The sequence below is a fragment of the Pseudoliparis swirei genome, chromosome 6 (assembly GCF_029220125.1).
Source record: "Pseudoliparis swirei isolate HS2019 ecotype Mariana Trench chromosome 6, NWPU_hadal_v1, whole genome shotgun sequence".
NCBI classification, from domain to species: Eukaryota; Metazoa; Chordata; class Actinopteri; order Perciformes; family Liparidae; genus Pseudoliparis; species Pseudoliparis swirei.
In genome coordinates, this window is record NC_079393.1 from 3,368,406 (window position 1) to 3,390,489 (window position 22,084).

Consider the following 22,084-nt stretch of genomic DNA (forward strand, 5'->3'; position numbering starts at 1 on the left):
CCAAATTAATCGCATAGATTAACGCGTTAACGCTGACAGCCCTACATATTACACATGTTTTGTTACACACACACACTCACACACAGACATACTCAGACACACACAGACATAATCACACACATACATACACACACACTCACTCACACAGGCACACACAGACACAGTTACAAACACACACAGACATACATACACACACACACACACAGACTCACATCCACAGACATACACACGCACACGCACACACACACCCTCAGAAGTTCTCCTTGTAGAAGTTGAAGCTGAAGGCCTCACACTGGGCCTTGATGACCTTGGCCAGCGCCGTGGAGCCGCAGTAGAACACGTGGACTTTCCCTTTGTTCTCCTCCGACATCTTCTGGAACACCTGGAACGCACGACAGGTGTGAAGCACCGTACAACCCTTAGACGCAAGTAGAGTTAAACCTGCAGCGGGTTTAAGTTAGCCTCAGTTAAACCGGACCTGGAATAGGTTTAAGATAAGCCTCACTTAAACCGGGTCTGGAACAGGTTTCGGTCAGTGTGTCCTCACCTTGGCCCACTCGGGGCGTCCCGGTTGGGTTCTGGTCCTCAGTCCGGTGATGGAGTCCTTCTTCTCCTTCTTGGCCAGCAGGTCCAGCGCCATCTGCAGGCCGATGGCCTTCATGTCGTTCTTGCTGAGCGCTGACGTCATGTACATGTGCATCTCCAGGAAGCGGCCTGACAGAGGCAGAGCGTCAACACAGGTTCTGATCGGGGTCAGGGTCATCTGTCTGGGAAAGGTCTTTCTCTTTTCCTTCTCCCACCAATCCACCAACCCACCCACCAACCAACCAACCAACCCACCAACCAACCCACTAAACCACCAACCCACCAACCCACTAAACCACCAACCAACCCACCAACCCACTAAACCACCAACCAACCAACCCACCAACCCACTAAACCACCAACCAACCAACCCACCAACCCACTAAACCACCAACCAACCCACCAACCCACTAAACCACCAACCAACCCACCAACCCACCAACCAACCCACCAACCCACTAAACCACCAACCAACCAACCCACCAACCCACTAAACCACCAACCCACCAACCAACCAACCCACCTAACCATCAACCCACCAACCAACGAACCAACCAACCAACCCACCAACCAACCAACCCACCAACTCACCAACCCACTAAACCACCAACTCACCAACCCACCAACCAACCAACCCACTAAACCACCAACCCACCAACTCACCAACCCACTAAACCACCAACCCACCAACCCACCAACTCACCAACCCACTAAACCACCAACCCACCAACCCACCAACCCACCAACCCACCAACTCACCAACTCACCAACCCATGGGTCAGACTCACTAACACATGCTCCTCCCGTCTGGACTCACAAGTACACACTCCAAAGTACACACAGCCAAGTACACATGTCCGTACTTGGCGTCCCTGGTATTGAGGCCCTGTTCTGATTGGCCCGTGAACATCTGCTCTCTCAGTGCTGGACTTGTAAAGCGTTGTGTCCTTCTCACCTTCGGGCTCCTCGTCCGCCTGGTCCATCTCCAGTTTTGTTAGAAGGCTCACAAACCACTCAAAGGACTTCTGGTCTCTGTTGATCCAGATGAAGTCCACCTGCAGGGTCCAGAACAGACTGGAGTCCACCATCATTCACACCACACACAAGCGGCCCGCGATGCCGGTCCTTACCTTACGCAGCTTCATCTCGCTGTGTTTGATGTTCTCGCACCAGGAGTAGTTACAGCTGGGGCAGTTCTGCTTCCTCATGCGGTACCTGGAGCACACAAGACCATCAGGAACTGAGGAGGACCATCAGGGCCTCACGAGGACCATCAGGGCCTCACGAGGACCATCAGGGCCTCACGAGGACCACCAGGGTCTCACGAGGACCATCAGGGCCTCACGAGGACCATCAGGGCCTCACGAGACCATCAGGGCCTCACGAGACCATCAGGGTCTCACGAGGACCACCAGGGTCTCACGAGACCATCAGAGCCTCACGAGACCATCAGGGTCTCACGAGACCATCAGGGCCTCACGAGACCATCAGGGTCTCACGAGACCATCAGGGCCTCACGAGGACCATCAGGGCCTCACGAGACCATCAGAGCCTCACGAGACCATCAGGGCCTCACGAGGACCATCAGGGTCTCACGAGGACCATCAGGGCCTCACGAGACCATCAGGGCCTCACGAGGACCATCAGGGCCTCACGAGACCATCAGGGTCTCACGAGGACCATCAGGGCCTCACGAGGACCATTAGGGCCTCACGAGGACCATCAGAGCCTCACGAGACCATCAGGGCCTCACGAGACCATCAGAGCCTCACGAGACCATCAGGGTCTCACGAGGACCATCAGGGCCTCACGAGACCATCAGGGCCTCACGAGGACCATCAGGGCCTCACGAGACCATCAGAGCCTCACGAGACCATCAGGGCCTCACGAGGACCATCAGAGCCTCACGAGACCATCAGGGCCTCACGAGGACCATCAGGGCCTCACGAGACCATCAGGGCCTCACGAGACCATCAGGGCCTCACGAGACCATCAGGGCCTCACGAGGACCATCAGAGCCTCACGAGACCATCAGGGCCTCACGAGACCATCAGGGCCTCACGAGACCATCAGGGCCTCACGAGACCATCAGGGCCTCACGAAACCATCAGGGCCTCACGAGGACCATCAGAGCCTCACGAGACCATCAGGGCCTCACGCGGACCATCAGGGCCTCACGAGGACCATCAGGGCCTCACGAGGACCATCAGGGCCTCACGAGGACCATCAGAGCCTCACGAGACCATCAGGGCCTCACGAGACCATCAGGGCCTCACGAAACCATCAGGGCCTCACGAGGACCATCAGGGCCTCACGAGACCATCAGAGCCTCACGAGACCATCAGGGCCTCACGAGGACCATCAGGGCCTCACGAGGACCATCAGGGCCTCACGAGGACCATCAGAGCCTCACGAGACCATCAGGGCCTCACGAGACCATCAGGGCCTCACGAGACCATCAGGGCCTCACGAGGACCATCAGGGCCTCACGAGGACCATCAGGGCCTCACGAGACCATCAGAGCCTCACGAGACCATCAGGGCCTCACGAGGACCATGAGGGCCTCACGAGGACTAGCTAAACCTGCTCTCTGATCCAGAACCAGAGTCTGGTACCTCACCGGTACATGATGCTCTGCAGGATGGAGGCGAACGGCGTGATCCCGATCCCGGCCCCGATCAGGACCGCGTGCTCCGAGGTGAAGATCTGTCTGGTCGGGGTCCCATATGGTCCGTCTATGTAACACTGACACACACACACACACACACACACACACACACACACACACACACACACACACACACACACACACACACACACACACACACACACACACACACACACACACACACACACACACACACACACACACACACACACACTTACATTATAGTGTATATATGATATGTATATTTCATACTATATATACACATGATGTACATTATAGTGTATATACACACACATGATGTACATTATAGTGTATATATATATGTGCTCACCTTGATGTCACAGAATCTGTGGTTCTCAGTGAACTTGGCAGGAACCTGCAGGTTGGAGGTCAGAGGTCAGACAGGAAGAGGAAGTGAGGAGAACTAACTGAGACTGGTGGCACCTCTCTGAGGGGAGGAGCCTCTATCAGGGGAGGAGCCTCTCTGAGGGGAGGAGCCTCTCCTCGCTCTGCCGGCTCCAGCCTGTCTGCAAGGGGCTCTGCCGGGCCCTGGGATCCAGACGTCGGGGGGTCCTGGTCCGATACCGGGTCCGGGTCCGAGACCTGGACCTGGACCTGGACCGGCACGACGTCGGACCAGGATCCGTTCTGACGATACATCATCAGCTCGACGGCGTCGTCCTCATTGGAGGCCACGGTCCCGTTTGTTGAGCTGAATAAGACCTCCTGTGAAGAGTACACACACATATATATATATATAGGATGTATGTATGTGTACATGTGTACATGTACACACCTGGGTCGTCCTCCTCTGTCTCCGGGTCCTCAGACTGGCCTCCAGGCTCTTGGGGTTCAGGTCTGGGCTCTCAGGTTGTCTGAAGTACTCGTACAGACGGTTGGTCCACTGACCCATGGAGCGGATGTGGAGCCACAGACTCTCTAAAGGTCAGAGGTCACATCACATATACACATGTGTACATGTATCTATATATATGTGGATATGTGTGTACATGTATACCTGACTGCTCTGGCGCGCTGCTGACGGTGAAGGGGTGCCACTCGTACTTGGCGATGGTCGGGATGTTGATGTAAACATAATCTCCAGGCTTGAAGTGGAAGAACTGAGGACGTCTGATCACCAGGTGAGTCACCTGACACACACGGACCAATCACCACCTCACCTTCACATTCACTACCAGCTCATCAGTGTCATTGGACTAATAGTTGGGACCGAGTTGCTCTTGATTATTATGAACACTTTCTAGAGGAAGGTTAAAAGATAAAACATCACACCTCTGGAAAGGAAGCAGAAGCCCCGCCTCCTAAACTAGACTGGACCAATGAGTAGTGACCCATCAGGTCATGAGTCATTGGTCATGACTCATGAGGTAATGACTCATCAGGTCATGACTCATGAGGTAATGACTCATGAGGTAATGACTCATCAGGTCATGACTCATGAGGTCATGACTCATGAGGTAATGACTCATTGACCATGACTCATTGGTCATGACTCATGAGGTTATGACTCATGAGGTAATGACTCATCAGGTCATGACTCATCAGGTCATGACTCATGAGGTAATGACTCATCAGGTCATGACTCATCAGGTAATGACTCATTAGCCATGACTCATTGGTCATGACTCATGAGGTAATGACTCATTTGTCATGGCTCATCAGGTCATGACTCATCAGGTCATGAGGTCATGACTCATCAGGTCATGCCTCATTGGTCATGATTCATGATGTCATGACTCATTGGTCATGACTCATCAGGTCATGACTCATGAGGTCATGACTCATTGGTCATGACTCATCAGGTCATGCCTCATTGGTCATGATTCATGATCTCATGACTCATTGGTCATGATTCATTGGTCATGACTCATTGGTCATGACTCATTGGGTCATGACTCATTGGTCATGATTCATTGGTCATGACTCATCGGGTCATGACTCATTGGTCATAATTCATTGGTCATGACTCATCGGGTCATGACTCATTGGTCATGACTCATTGGTCATGATTCACGCCATGCTGACTCACCTTGGAGGGCAGCAGGTTGACCTCTACGATGTAAAGACCTCCCATACGAGCCACGGCGAGTCCCACAACCTTCTCCAGAATGAAGAGCAGACCAGGAACCACAAACCACTTCCAGAAGTTTGCACAGTGGACAATCAGCAGAGACCAGACCCACATGTAGGACAGGTGAGACCAGTAGAACACCTGAGGACAGAGGACACAGACTGAGACCAGTAGACCACCTGAGGACAGAGACTGAGACCAGTAGACCACCTGAGGACACAGACTGAGACCAGTAGACCACCTGAGGACAGAGACTGAGACCAGTAGACCACCTGAGGATACAGACTGAGACCAGTAGACCACCTGAGGAAACAGACTGAGACCAGTAGACCACCTGAGGACACAGACTGAGACCAGTAGACCACCTGAGGACACAGACTGAGACCAGTAGACCACCTGAGGACACAGACTGAGACCAGTAGACCACCTGAGGACACAGACTGAGACCAGTAGACCACCTGAGGACACAGACTGAGACCAGTAGACCACCTGAGGACACAGACTGAGACCAGTAGACCACCTGAGGACACAGACTGAGACCAGTAGACCACCTCACAGACCTCAAAGTGCCCGCTGCGCCGTACGAAGGTGCTGGAGCAGAGGACCATGAGGCAGATCACCAGCTGCAGCACGACCCCGGTGAGAGACGCCGTCCCCCCCACCCAGCCGATGCCGGGCCGGGTGGTCAGCAGGTACTCCCACAGCCGGTAGTCCCCCGTCTGAGACAGCTGCACTGCAGCACACAGGAGACGCTCATCACCACGGTGATGATGATGATGATGACGATGGTGATAGAGAGAGGAAGAACCAGAGGCGGGTTGAGTCGGTACCGAAGTTGAAGACGTGTGCCGTGGTGTGGACCAGCGTGTAGCAGAGGATGGCGTAGCCCACGATCTGGTGCAGCAGGATGTTCTGGTCCAGAGGCAAGACCCGCACCACCCAGGTGGCCCGCAGCCAGGTGAGGAAGCGACGCAGCATCAGCACCTGGGGGACATGAGAGAGGTGAGACAGGGGACATGAGAGAGGGGAGACAGAGGACATGAGAGAGGGGAGACAGGGGACATCAGAGAGGTGAGACATGAGAGAGGTGAGACATGAGAGAGGTGAAACAGGGGACATGAGAGAGGTGAGACATGAGAGAGATGAGACAGGGGACATCAGAGAGGGGAGACAGGGGACATGAGAGAGGTGAGACAGGGGACATCAGAGAGGTGAGACACATCAGAGAGGGGAGACAGGGGACATGAGAGAGGTGAGACAGGGGACATCAGAGAGGGGAGACAGGGGACATCAGAGAGGGGAGACAGGGGACATGAGAGAGATGAGACAGGGGACATCAGAGAGGGAGACAGGGACATGAGAGAGGTGAGACAGGGGACATGAGAGAGGGAGACACGTCAGAGAGGGAGACAGAGGACATCAGAGAGGGGAGACAGGGACATCAGAGAGGAGACAGAGGACATCAGAGAGGAGACAGGGGACATAAGAGAGGTGAGACACGTCAGAGAGGGAGACACATAAGAGAGGGAGACACATAAGAGAGGGAGACACATCAGAGAGGGAGACACATTAGAGAGGTGAGACACGTCAGAGAGGGAGACAGGGGACATCAGAGAGGGAGACAGGGGACATGAGAGAGGTGAGACAGGGACATCAGAGAGGAGACAGGGACATCAGAGAGGGGAGACAGGGACATCAGAGAGGGAGACACATCAGAGAGGTGAGACACGTTAGAGAGGGAGACACGTCAGAGAGGGAGACACATAAGAGAGGGAGACACATAAGAGAGGGAGACACATCAGAGAGGTGAGACAGGGGACATCAGAGAGGTGAGACAGGGGACATGAGAGAGGTGAGACAGGGGACATGAGAGAGGTGAGACAGGGGACATCAGAGAGGGGAGACAGGGGACATGAGAGAGGGGAGACAGGGGACATCAGAGAGGGGAGACAGAGGACATCAGAGAGGGGAGACAGGGGACATGAGAGAGGTGAGACAGGGGACATCAGAGAGGTGAGACAGGGGACATCAGAGAGGTGAGACAGGGGACATCAGAGAGGTGAGACAGGGGACATCAGAGAGGTGAGACAGGGGACATGAGAGAGGTGAGACAGGGGACATGAGAGAGGTGAGACAGGGGACATGAGAGAGGTGAGACAGGGGACATCAGAGAGGTGAGACAGGGGACATGAGAGAGGTGAGACAGGGGACATCAGAGAGGTGAGACAGGGGACATCAGAGAGGGGAGACACAGGGGACATGAGAGAGGTGAGACAGGGGACATCAGAGAGGTGAGACAGGGGACATGAGAGAGGTGAGACAGGGACATCAGAGAGGTGAGACAGGGACATCAGAGAGGGGAGACAGAGGACATCAGAGAGGTGAGACAGGGGACATCAGAGAGGTGAGACAGGGGACATCAGAGAGGGGAGACAGGGGACATGAGAGAGGTGAGACAGGGGACATCAGAGAGGTGAGACAGGGGACATGAGAGAGGGGAGACAGGGGACATGAGAGAGGTGAGACACATCAGAGAGGTGAGACAGGGGACAGGAGAGAGGGGAGACAGGGGACATGAGAGAGGTGAGACAGGGGACATCAGAGAGGGGAGACAGGGGACATGAGAGAGGTGAGACACATAAGAGAGGTGAGACACATAAGAGAGGGAGACACATCAGAGAGGTGAGACACGTCAGAGAGGTGAGACACGTCAGAGAGGGAGACACGTCAGAGAGGTGAGACACATCAGAGAGGGGAGACAGGGGACATGAGAGAGGTGAGACAGGGGACATCAGAGAGGTGAGACAGGGGACATCAGAGAGGTGAGACAGGGGACATGAGAGAGGTGAGACAGGGGACATCAGAGAGGTGAGACAGGGGACATCAGAGAGGGGAGACAGGGGACATGAGAGAGGTGAGACAGGGGACATCAGAGAGGTGAGACAGGGGACATGAGAGAGGGGAGACAGGGGACATCAGAGAGGTGAGACAGGGGACATGAGAGAGGTGAGACAGGGGACATCAGAGAGGTGAGACAGGGGACATGAGAGAGGTGAGACAGGGGACATCAGAGAGGTGAGACAGGGGACATGAGAGAGGTGAGACAGGGGACATCAGAGAGGTGAGACAGACATGAGAGAGGTGAGACAGGGGACATCAGAGAGGTGAGACAGGGGACATGAGAGAGGTGAGACAGAGGACATCAGAGAGGGGAGACAGGGGACATGAGAGAGGTGAGACAGGGGACATCAGAGAGGTGAGACAGGGGACATGAGAGAGGGGAGACAGGGGACATGAGAGAGGTGAGACAGGGGACATCAGAGAGGGGAGACAGGGGACATCAGAGAGGGGAGACAGGGGACATGAGAGAGGTGAGACAGGGGACATCAGAGAGGGGAGACAGGGGACATGAGAGAGGTGAGACAGGGGACATCAGAGAGGTGAGACAGGGGACATCAGAGAGGTGAGACAGGGGACATGAGAGAGGGGAGACAGGGGACATCAGAGAGGTGAGACAGGGGACAACAGAGAGGTGAGACAGGGGACATGAGAGAGGTGAGACAGGGGACAACAGAGAGGTGAGACAGGGGACATGAGAGAGGTGAGACAGGGGACATGAGAGAGGGGAGACAGGGGTCCCGCCTCCTCTGTCCTGTCCCCTAAGTCCTGTCTCCTCTGTCCCGTCCCCTAAGTCCCGCCTCCTCTGTCCTGTCCCCTCTGTCCTGTCTCCTCTGTCCCATCTCCTCTGTCCCGTCCCCTAAGTCCCGCCTTCTCTGTCCTGTCCCCTAAGTCCTGTCTCCTCTGTCCTGTCCCCTAAGTCCTGTCTCCTCTGTCCTGTCCCCTAAGTCCCGCCTCCTCTGTCCCGTCCCCTAAGTCCCGCCTTCTCTGTCCTGTCCCCTAAGTCCCGTCTCCTCTGTCCTGTCCCCTAAGTCCCGCCTCCTCTGTCCCGTCCCCTAAGTCCCGCCTTCTCTGTCCTGTCCCCTAAGTCCTGTCTCCTCTGTCCCATCCCCTAAGTCCCGCCTTCTCTGTCCTGTCCCCTAAGTCCTGTCTCCTCTGTCCCGTCCCCTAAGTCCCGCCTTCTCTGTCCTGTCCCCTAAGTCCCGCCTCCTCTGTCCCGTCCCCTAAGTAACGCCTTCTCTGTCCTGTCCTCTAAGTCCTGTCTCCTCTGTCCTGTCCCCTAAGTCCTGTCTCCTCTGTCCTGTCCCCTAAGTCCCGCCTCCTCTGTCCTGTCCCCTAAGTCCCGCCTCCTCGTGTCTCCTACTATGATGAAGGTGCAGTTGAAGTTGAGGCACTGGCCACAGCCCTTGGCCACCATGAACCAGCCCCCCCCAGGCCGGTGCTGCATCATGGCCGTGATGAAGAGGAGCAGACTGAGGAAGGTGTAGAGGACGAGGAAGAGCAGCTTCCTGCTGTTGTTCAGCCAGTACGCTCTCGTCAGGTAACGAGGAGCACCTTGCTTCTGCTGCTTCTCCTTAGGGGGCTTCAGCCAGTTAGCAGCGCTGAGGAGGAGGAGGAGGGGAGGAGGAGGAAGAGGAGGATGAAGGAGAAAGAGGAGGGGGAGGAGGAGGAAGAGGAGGGGGACGGGGAGGAATAAGAGGAGGAGGAGGAGGAAGAGGAGGAGGAGAGAGAGGAGGAAGAGGAGGGGGAGGAATAAGAGGAGAAGGAGGGGGACGGGGAGGAGGGGGAGGAATAAGAGGAGGAGGAGGGGGACGGGGAGGAGGGGGAGGAATAAGAGGAGGAGGAGCAGGAGGAGGAGAGAGAGGAGGAAGAGGAGGGGCAGGAATAAGAGGAGGAGGAGGAGGAGGAGGACGAGGGAGAGGAGGGGGAGGGAGGAGAAAGAGGAGGGGGAGGAATACGAGGAGGAGTGAGAGGAGGAGGAGGAAGAGGAGTAGGGTGGAGAGGAGGAGCAGGAGGAGGAGCAGTAGGAGAAGGATGAAGAAGAGGAAGAGGACGAAATGTTGTTAACAACATAAATAATGAACACCAGGAGTAACAGCAGGAGCAGCAGCAGGAGCAGCAGCAGCAGCAGGAGGTGCTGACCTGATGGTGAGGTTCTCCATCACCTCGGGGAAGTTCTCCAGCTCCGCCTTCAGCTCCTCGAAGGTGATGGAGCCGCTGCCGTCCTTGTCGGCCGACTCGAACAGCGCCAGCGTCAAGTCGTCCAGCTTCTCCTCCGGCAGAGAGATGGCGCTCTCACGCAGACACGACTTCAGGACCGTGCGCAGCTCGTCGGGGTCGATGGAACCGCTGCCTGCAGGAAGGACGCATATTATGGTCTGTTAAACGATGACATCATGCTGTATAGAAGAAGACTTGAAGCTAGAGACGGAGACACAAACTCAAGTTTACAATGTTTACTGAGGGAAAACATCAAGAGAAGTAGAGTCATTATATAGACTTCTATACAACCAGAGGAGCCCCCTGGTGGTCAGGAGAGAGAATGCAGCTTTAAGACATGAAGCATATACTTCTATACAACCAGAGGAGCCCCCTGGTGGTCAGGAGAGAGAATGCAGCTTTAACACATGAAGCATATACTTCTATACAACCAGAGGAGTCGCCCCCTGGTGGTCAGGAGAGAGAATGCGGCTTTAAGACATGAAGCATATACTTCTATACAACCAGAGGAGTCGCCCCCTGGTGGTCGGGAGAGAGAATGCATCTTTAACACATGAAGCATATACTTCTATACAACCAGAGGAGTCGCCCCCTGGTGGTCGGGAGAGAGAATGCAGCTTTAACACATGAAGCATAGACTTCTATACAACCAGAGGAGTCGCCCCCTGTTGGTCGGGAGAGAGAATGCAGCTTTAACACATGAAGCATATACTTCTATACAACCAGAGGAGTCGCCCCCTGGTGGTCGGGAGAGAGAATGCAGCGTGCTCTCGGTACCGTCCACGTCGTAGACCTGGAACAGGAACTTGAGCTTGTCCGTCTCGCTGCCGTGGATCAGGAGGTCCAGAGCCTTCAGCAGCTCGTCCAGGCTGATGGAGCCGCTGCCGTCAGAGTCGAACAGCGCGAAGAAACGCTCGGCGAAGAAGGACTGCCGAGAGAAAACACGAGATAACCACCTGGACGGGGTCCACCTGGCGGTAGTACCTGCACCCTGACAGTAGTACAGCACGGCTCACATCCTTGACCTTCAGGGCCGTCTTGAACTCCTCCAGGTCGATCTCCTGGTCGTCTCCAGCGATGCTCTGGAACTGGTTGGTGACCCAGTCCAGCCAGCGGGCGTCTTCCTCCAGACTCATGCTGAGGACAGCAGGTCACTTCAAAGTACTGCTCAGTGTACTTCATAGTACTGCTCAGTGTACTTCAAAGTACTGCTCAGTGTACTTCATAGTACTGCTCAGTGTACTTCATAGTACTGCTCAGTGTACTTCATAGTACTGCTCAGTGTACTTCAAAGTACTGCTCAGTGTACTTCAAAGAACTGCTCAGTGTACTTCATAGTACTGCTCAGCAGGCCCGGGGTGGGTAATCGGGAGAATCGGGAGAGTTCCCGGTGGGCCGCTTCACTTCTGGGCCGGTCGAGGATTGTATTTGTTGACATTTTTCATGTTAGTCCATCTTCTCTTAAAGTGGGCTAAACACGTACCGTATTCTGACACCGCAGCCTCTGCATGGGTTGTACCATGCGAGGAAGTTCACCCCTCCCAAATAATAGAGTTGGTTCAGTCCATTATGGAACCAACCAACTCAATTTGGGAGAGGAGCACTTCCTAATCGAGTTGGTTCGGCCCTTCGCTGTCTTTTCCAAAAAGTTTTCTCAGCTCCTGATAATCTGGGCCGGCCCGACCGCAACGATACGCGTCAGGGAGGTTGGGCGGGAGGAAGAGGGCAGGAGGGGCTGGAAAAGCCAGGTTGAAAAAAAGAAAGGCATTGGAGGAGGATGCTGCCAAATGTGCCAAGCTTACAGATTTATTTTCAAGAGGACAAACACAAGTGGCAACTGGTAAAGAGAGACAAAGGCCTAATGATTAGCAACATAACTATTCGGCTAACGTTGTAGCCTTGATTAATATCATTGTAGCGTTGTCAACCTATTCCCAAGCAAAATATTACATTGAATTAAAATATTAGCCTTTTTATCTCACCCAAAATATGGCGATCCATAGACTTTGCAAATATTATGGAAATATTGATATATACTATTGATATTGAAGTATGCAGTTATATGACTTCATTTTTCTTTGTAGCTTCGGAGCAGCAGATAAGACAGTCTCCTGCTGAAAATGATGAGCCCGACATTTGCAATGAGGAGGCCATGACTACAGGGACATGTAGAGAGGATAACAGAGGAAACTAGAATGGGCACTTGGTAGAGCGCATACCTTCGCATATCACAAGATTGGGCATTGAATTATGAACATTTTGGCATTAGTTGCATGCCAATTGGACAAAATGTATCGTGCTATGGTAACAAAAGAGTTTGACCTTTCCATGACCTTGACCTTTGACCCGATCGATCCCAAAATCTAATCAACTGGTCCCCGGATAATAACCAATCATCCCACCAAATTTCATGCGATTCGGTTCAATACTTTTTGAGTTCTGCGAAAGATTTTGACCTGTTCATGACCTTTGACCTTTGACCCGATCGATCCCAAAATCTAATCAACTGGTCCCCGGATGATAAACAATCATCCCACCAAATTTCATGCGATTCGGTTCAATACTTTTTGAGTTCTGCGAAGATTTTGACCTGTTCATGACCTTTGACCTTTGACCCGATCGATCCCAAAATCTAATCAACTGGTCCCCGGATAATAAACAATCATCCCACCAAATTTCATGCGATTCGGTTCAATACTTTTGAGTTCTGCGAAGATTTTGACCTGTTCATGACCTTTGACCTTTGACCCGATCGATCCCAAAATCTAATCAACTGGTCCCCGGATAATAAACAATCATCCCACCAAATTTCATGCGATTCGGTTCAATACTTTTTGAGATTTGCGAATAACACGCATACAAATAAATAAATAAATAAACTAGAACGGGCACTCGGTAGAGCGCATACCTTCGCATATCACAAGATTGGGCATTGAATTATGAACATTTTGGCATTAGTTGCATGCCAATTGGACCAAAATGTATCGTGCTATCGTAAAAAGATGTTGACCTTTCCATGACCTTGACCTTGACCTTTGACCCGATTGATCCCAAAATCTAATCAAATGGTCCCCGGATAATAACCAATCATCCCACCAAATTTCATGCGATTCGGTTCAATACTTTTTGAGTTCTGCGAAAGATTTTGACCTGTTCATGACCTTTGACCTTGACCTTTGACCCGATCGATCCCAAAATCTAATCAACTGGTCCCCGGATAATAAACAATCATCCCACCAAATTTCATGCGATTCGGTTCAATACTTTTTGAGTTCTGCGAAAGATTTTGACCTGTTCATGACCTTTGACCTTTGACCTTTGACCCGATAGATCCCAAAATCGAATCAACTGGTCCCCGGATAAGAAACAATCATCCCACCAAATTGCATGCGATTCGGTTCAGTACTTTTTGAGTTTTGCGAATAACACGCATACAAATAAATAAATAAATAAATAAAAACACGGCGATCAAAACATAACCTTCCGGCATTTTCAATGCGAAGGTAATAAATAAATAAATAAATAAATACACGGCGATCAAAACATAACCTTCCGGCATTTTCAATGCGAATCTAACAATATGAATTAAAGTTATATATTCTAAGAAAGAGCAGTATATGACAGTACTTGATGAACCAATATGCATTGTTTGCTCAGAAGTGGGTGTAGTAAAGGAGTAAATCACCACTATATAATACTCATGCAGAAAAATGATAATGACCATGACCATGACGGCCCCCATGAGGTCTCACTCCAACAAATCTGGCCTACTGCCTAATCTGATTCTGACACCCCTGCTACGCCCTTCTGCCTTTTTAATGTTATGCATATTTTTTGTTAACTTCTCATCTTAAGTGGATTATTATTGTTGTATTTAACCTTTACATTATTTGTTGGACCATGGTATTAATAAAAGAACTACAGGATAGTAAGAGCTGAACTGTTGCTTCATTTATCCAATTTCCACTACCATAACAAAAGTGGGCTGGTCTTGAGCCTGAAATTCCCGGGCTGAAAAGTGGCCCAACTCCGGCCCTGCTGCTCAGTGTACTTCATAGTACTGCTCAGTGTACTTCATAGTACTGCTCAGTGTGCTTCATAGTACTGCTCAGTGTACTTCATAGTACTGCTCAGTGTGCTTCATAGTACTGCTCAGTGTACTTCATAGTACTGCTCAGTGTGCTTCATAGTACTGCTCAGTACTGCTCAGTGTACTTCAAAGTACTGCTCAGTGTGCTTCATAGTACTGCTCAGTGTACTTCATAGTACTGCTCAGTGTACTTCAAAGTACTGCTCAGTGTACTTCATAGTACTGCTCAGTGTGCTTCATAGTACTGCTCAGTGTACTTCATAGTACTGCTCAGTGTACTTCATAGTACTGCTCAGTGTACTTCATAGTACTGCTCAGTGTACTTCAAAGTACTGCTCAGTGTACTTCATAGTACTGCTCAGTGTGCTTCATAGTACTGATCAGTGTATGTAACAAACATGTAACTCACATGTATCACACATGTAACACAAATGTAACAGACATGTTACACACATGTATCACACATGTAACTCGCATGTAACACACACATGTAACATGCATGTAACACATGTATCACACACACATGTATCACACATGTAAATGACATGTAACACATGTATCACACATGTATCACACATGTAACACACATGTATCACACACATGTAACACACATGTAACACACACATGTAACACATGTACACACATGTATCACACACATGTAACACACATGTAACACACATGTATCACACATGTAACACACATGTATCACACATGTAACACACATGTATCACACATGTAACACACATGTAACACATGTATCACACATGTATCACACATGTAACACACATGTAACACACATGTAACACACATGTATCACACACACATGTAACACACATGTATCACACACATGTAACACACATGTATCACACATGTAAATGACATGTAACACATGTATCACACACACATGTAACACACATGTATTACACACACGTAACACACATGTAACACACATGTAACACACATGTATCACACACACATGTAACACACATGTATCACACACACATGTAACACATGTATCACACACATGTAACACACATGTATCACACACATGTAACTCACATGTAACACACATGTAACACACATGTATCACACATGTAACTCACATGTAACACACACATGTAACACACATGTATCACACACATGTAACACACGCATGTAACACAAATGTAACAGACATGTTACACACATATATCACACATGTAACACATGTAATCACATATAATCACACATGTATCACACACATGTATCACACACACATGTAACACACATGTAACTCACATGTAACACACGCATGTAACACACATGTATCACACATGTAACACACATGTAACACATAACACATGTATATACACACATGTAACACATATGTATCACATAAACACATGTAACACATGTATCACACATGTACACATAACACACATGTATCACACACATGTAACACATGTAACACATGTATCACACACATGTAATACACATGTAACACATATAACACATATCACATGTAACACACATGTAACACATATAACACATGTATCACATGTATACACACATGTAACACATGTAACACACATGTATCACACACACATGTAACACACATGTAACACATGTATATACACATGTATCACACATGTAACACACACGTAACACACATGTATCACCCACACATGTATCACACATGTAACACACATGTATCACACATGTATCACACACACATGTAACACACATGTATCACACACATGTATCACACATATCACATATGTAACACACATGTAACACACATGTAACACACATGTATCACACATGTATCACACATGTAACACATGTATCACACACACATGTAACACACATGTATCACACACACATGTAACACACATGTATCACACACACATGTAACACACATGTATCACACACACATGTAACACACATGTATCACACATGTAACACACATGTATCACACATGTATCACACATGTATTACACATGTAACACACATGTATCACATGTAACACACATGTATCACATGTATCACACATGTATCACACATGTATCACACATGTATCACATATACACACATATATCACATGCATGTAACACATGTATCACACATGTAACACACACATGTAACACACATGTATCACACATGTATCACACATGTATCACACATGTAACACACATGTATCACACACACATGTAACACACATGTATCACATGTAACACACATGTATCACACACATGTATCACACATGTAACACACATGTATTACACACACATGTATCACATGTAACACACATGTAACACACATGTATCACACATGTATCACACACATGTAACACACATGTAACATATATATCACATGTATCACACATGTATCACACATGTATCATAACATGTATCACACATGTAACACACATGTATCACACATGTATCACACATGTAACACACATGTATCACACATGTATCACACATGTATCACACATGTATCACACATGTATCACACACACATGTATCACACATGTATCACACATGTATCACACATAACACACGTATCACACACGTATCACACACGTATAACACACGTATCACACACGTATCACACACGTATCACACACGTATAACACATGTATCACACATGTATCACACACGTATCACACACGTATCACACACGTATCACACACGTAACACACGTATCACACATGTATCACACACGTATCACACATGTATCACATGTATCACACATATGTAACACACATGTAACACACATGTATCACACATGTAACACACACATGTATACACACATATCACATGTAACACACATGTATCACACATGTATCACACATGTAACACATATACACATGTATCACACATGTAACACACATGTATTACACACATGTATCACATGTAACACACATGTAACACACATATCACACATGTAACACACATGTATCACACATGTAACACACATGTATCACACATGTAACACACATGTAACACACATGTATCACATGTAACACACATGTATCACACATGTAACACACATGTATCACACATGTAACACACATGTATCACACATGTAACAAACATGCATCACACATGTATCACACATGTAACACACATGTATCACACATGTAACACACATGTATCACACATGTATCACACATGTAACACACATGTATCACACATGTAACACATATACACATGTATCACACATGTAACACACATGTATCACACACACATGTATCACACATGTATCACACACATGTAACACACATGTATCACACATGTAACACACATGTATCACACATGTATCACACATGTACACACATGTATCACACATGTAACACATGTATTACACACATGTATCACATGTAACACACATGTAACACACATGTATCACACACACATGTAACACACATGTATCACACATGTAACACACATGTAACACACATGTAACACACATGTATCACACATGTATCACACATGTAACACACATGTAACACACATGTATCACACATGTATCACACATGTAACACACATGTATCACACACACATGTATCACACATGTAACACACATGTATCACACACACATGTATCACACATGTATCACACATGTAACACACATGTATCACACACACATGTATCACACATGTAACACACATGTATCACACATGTATTACACACATGTATCACATGTAACACACATGTAACACACATGTATCACACACACATGTAACACACATGTAACACACATGTATCACATGTATCACACACATGTAACACATGTATCACACATGTAACACACATGTATCACACATGTAACACACGTATCACACATGTATCACACATGTAACACACACACACATGTAACACACATGTATCACATGTAACACACATGTATCACACATGTATCACACATGTAACACACACATGTAACACACATGTATCACACACACATGTATCACACACACATGTAACACACATGTAACACACATGTATCACACATGTATCACACACACATGTAACACATGTAACACACATGCATCACACATATACACACATGTATCACACATGTACACACATGTATCACATATATCACACATGTATCACACATGTAACACACACATGTAACACACATGTATCACATGTACACACATGTAACACATGTATCACACACATGTATATATAACACATGTAACACACATGTAACACACATATCACATACATGTATCACACATGTAACACATGTAACACATGTAACACACATATCACATATAACACATGTAACACACATGTACACATATGTATCACACATGTAACACACATGTATCACATGTAACACATATACATAATCACACATGTAACACATATATCACATGTATCACACATGTAACACACATATCACACATGTAACACACATGTAACACACATGTAGCACACATGTAACACACATGTAACACACATGTATCACACATGTAACACACATGTATCACACATGTAACAAACATGTATCACACATGTAACACACATATCACACATGTAGCACACATGTAACACACATGTAACACACATGTATCACACATGTAACACACATGTAACACACATGTAGCACACATGTAACACACATGTAACACACATGTATCACACATGTAACAAACATGTATCACACATGTAACACACGTATCACACATGTATCACACATGTAACACACATGTAAAACACATGTAACACACATGTAACACACATATCACACATGTATCACACATGTAACACACATGTAACACACATGTAACACACATGTATCACACATGTATCACACATGTATCACACATGTAACACACATGTATCACACATGTATCACACATGTAACACACATGTATCACAGATGTAACACACATGTATCACACATGTAACAAATATGTATCACACATGTAACACACATGTAACACACATGTATCACACATGTAACACACATGTAACAAACATGTATCACACATGTATCACACATGTAACACACATGTAACACACATGTATCACACATGTAACAAACATGTAACACATGTAACAAACATGTATCACACTTGTATCACACATGTATCACACATGTAACACACATGTATCACACATGAAACAAACATGTATCACACATGTATCACACATGTAACACACATGTATCACACATGTATCACACATGTATCACACGTATCACACATGTATCACACATGTAACAAACATGTATCACACATGTAACAAACATGTATCACATGTAACACACATATAAAACACATGTAACACACACACATATAACACACATGTAACACACGTATCACACATGTAACACACATGTAACAAACATGTATCACACATGTAACACACATGTAACAAACATGTATCACACATATAACACACATGTAACACACATGTAACACACGTAACACACATGTAACACACATGTAACAAACATGTATCACACATGTATCACACATGTAACAAACATGTATCACACATGTATCACACACATATAACACACGTATCACACATGTATCACACATGTAACACACATGTATCACACACACATATAACACACATGTATCACACACACATGTAACACACATGTAACACACATGTCATATATAACAAACATACGTGCGTCTGATGAAAATATTGGCACTAAGTTGAGTAACAATAATACAGTACTATTCTTTTTATTTGTACAATACATTTTGTATTATTATTATTGTTATGATGATTAATTTAAATATAAACAGAGCTCTTCCTCTGCATTAAGCTTCTTTCAGCTTCACTGTCAAAGCTTCATGAACAGCTGAAGGGCGTTACCATGGAGACGCCAGCCACAGTTCTGACCCGCTCACCAAACACATTAAAACCTTCTAAACATATTAAAATCCTCTAAATACAAACATATTAATATCCTCTGAATATCTGTGGTGATTATAAACATATTACATAACATTTTAGAATATAAATATATAGACGCATTTTTGCTTCTACCTTTTCAGTCTTTGTGTTTTCTAGAATTATATTGTTTCGTATTGCAATGATTGACTGAATAAAAATACACAAAAACAACACCAACAACATTTAAATAAACAGGAGACTGAGGTGAACAACATATTAATTTCTACATTAAGTCTACTTTATTATATATTATATCTACATTAATGTCTATATTATTAAAAACAGTTTATCTTTATTATCTGCTGATTAATTTTCTGATTAAAATGAACAAACCGTGAACGAATAAAAAGATGTCATTAAACGTTAAATATTCATAAATACAAGATTCACTTTATATTAAAGAATAAAAGAACAAAAGAATAAAATGACAAAGAGTCACTAAAAGAAAAGCAACAGAGTTTACCTGCTGCACAGGAAGCTGCTCCAGATCCACGGCTCTGATGTGTGTTTCGCTCCTCTTCATCAGCTCCTCCTCTTCCTCATCTCTTCATCATCCCGCCTCTTTCTCATCTCCTCCTCTTCCTCAGACAGCTGCAGCTGACGCTGTCTGAGGTGAAGCGAGGAAACTGCAGCAGAAATGAGGAAACAACCAGGACCAGAGCCAGACCAGGACCAGAGCCAGACCAGGACCAGGACCAGAGCCAGACCAGGACCAGAGCCAGACCAGGACCAGAGCCAGACCAGGACCAGGACCAGAGCCAGACCAGGACCAGAGCCAGACCAGGACTAGGAACAGAACCAGGACAAAAACCAGACCAGGACAAGACCAGAACCAGACCAGGACCAGACTAATGATAATAATGATAATAGTTATGACATTAATAACAATAATAGAAATAAGTCATGAAAATAATAATAGTGATGATAATAATAATAAAACTACTAATATTAGTGTTGATCTGTATGCTAAGCTAAGCTAACAGTTCCCCCTTGTTTCTAGTCTTTATGCTCAACTAAGCTAACAGTTCCCCCTTGTTTCTAGTCTTTATGCTCAACTAAGCTAACAGTTCCCCCTTGTTTCTAGTCTTTATGCTAAACTAAGCTAGCAGTCCCCCTTGTTTCTAGTCTTTATGCTAAGCTAACAGTTCCCCCTTGTTTCTAGTCTTTATGCTAAGCTAAGCTAGCAGTCCCCCTTGTTTCTAGTCGTTATGCTAAGCTAAGCTAATCAGTCTCTATATTTAGTCTTTATGTTCATGAAACATTCATAAAAACATAATCTGGTTTCAGATTTACAGAAAAAGACTTTTTATTAGAAAACGATGTCCAACTTCATCCAGTAAACATGAAGATACACATATTAAATACATATTTAATACATGTTAAATACATGTTAAATACATATTAAATACATGTTAAATACATATTAAATACGTATTAAATACGTCTTAAACACATATTAAATACACATTAAATACGTCTTAAATACATATTAAATACATGTTAAATACGTATTAAATACGTCTTAAATACATATTAAATACATATTAAATACGTATTAAATACGTCTTAAACACATATTAAATACACATTAAATACGTCTTAAATACATGTTAAATACA

General features: G+C 46.7%; 1 protein-coding gene across 3 annotated transcripts; it reads right to left on the reverse strand.

Annotated features, from left to right (window-relative positions):
- Positions 1–96: 96 nt before the first annotated feature.
- Positions 97–21,842, reverse strand: nox5 (NADPH oxidase, EF-hand calcium binding domain 5). Of its 3 annotated transcripts, XM_056416260.1 has the most exons (18): positions 20,929–21,842; positions 11,947–12,198; positions 11,480–11,600; positions 11,241–11,391; positions 10,386–10,596; positions 9,607–9,844; positions 6,176–6,329; positions 5,906–6,078; positions 5,304–5,486; positions 4,272–4,404; positions 4,050–4,192; positions 3,698–3,979; positions 3,585–3,629; positions 3,206–3,330; positions 1,716–1,800; positions 1,541–1,640; positions 548–714; positions 97–382 (listed from the first exon to the last, which is right to left on the reverse strand). In XM_056416260.1, the coding sequence occupies exons 3-18, from the start codon at positions 11,597–11,599 to the stop codon at positions 251–253; spliced, it is 2,442 nt and encodes an 813-aa protein (XP_056272235.1). In that variant the 5' UTR covers position 11,600; positions 11,947–12,198; positions 20,929–21,842; the 3' UTR covers positions 97–250. The 3 variants fall into 3 exon arrangements, with proteins under 3 accessions (XP_056272235.1, XP_056272236.1, XP_056272234.1); XM_056416261.1 differs by lacking the exon at positions 11,947–12,198 and having other exon boundaries at positions 11,489–11,600; XM_056416259.1 differs by lacking the exon at positions 11,947–12,198.
- Between the last annotated feature and the right edge of the window lie 242 nt (positions 21,843–22,084).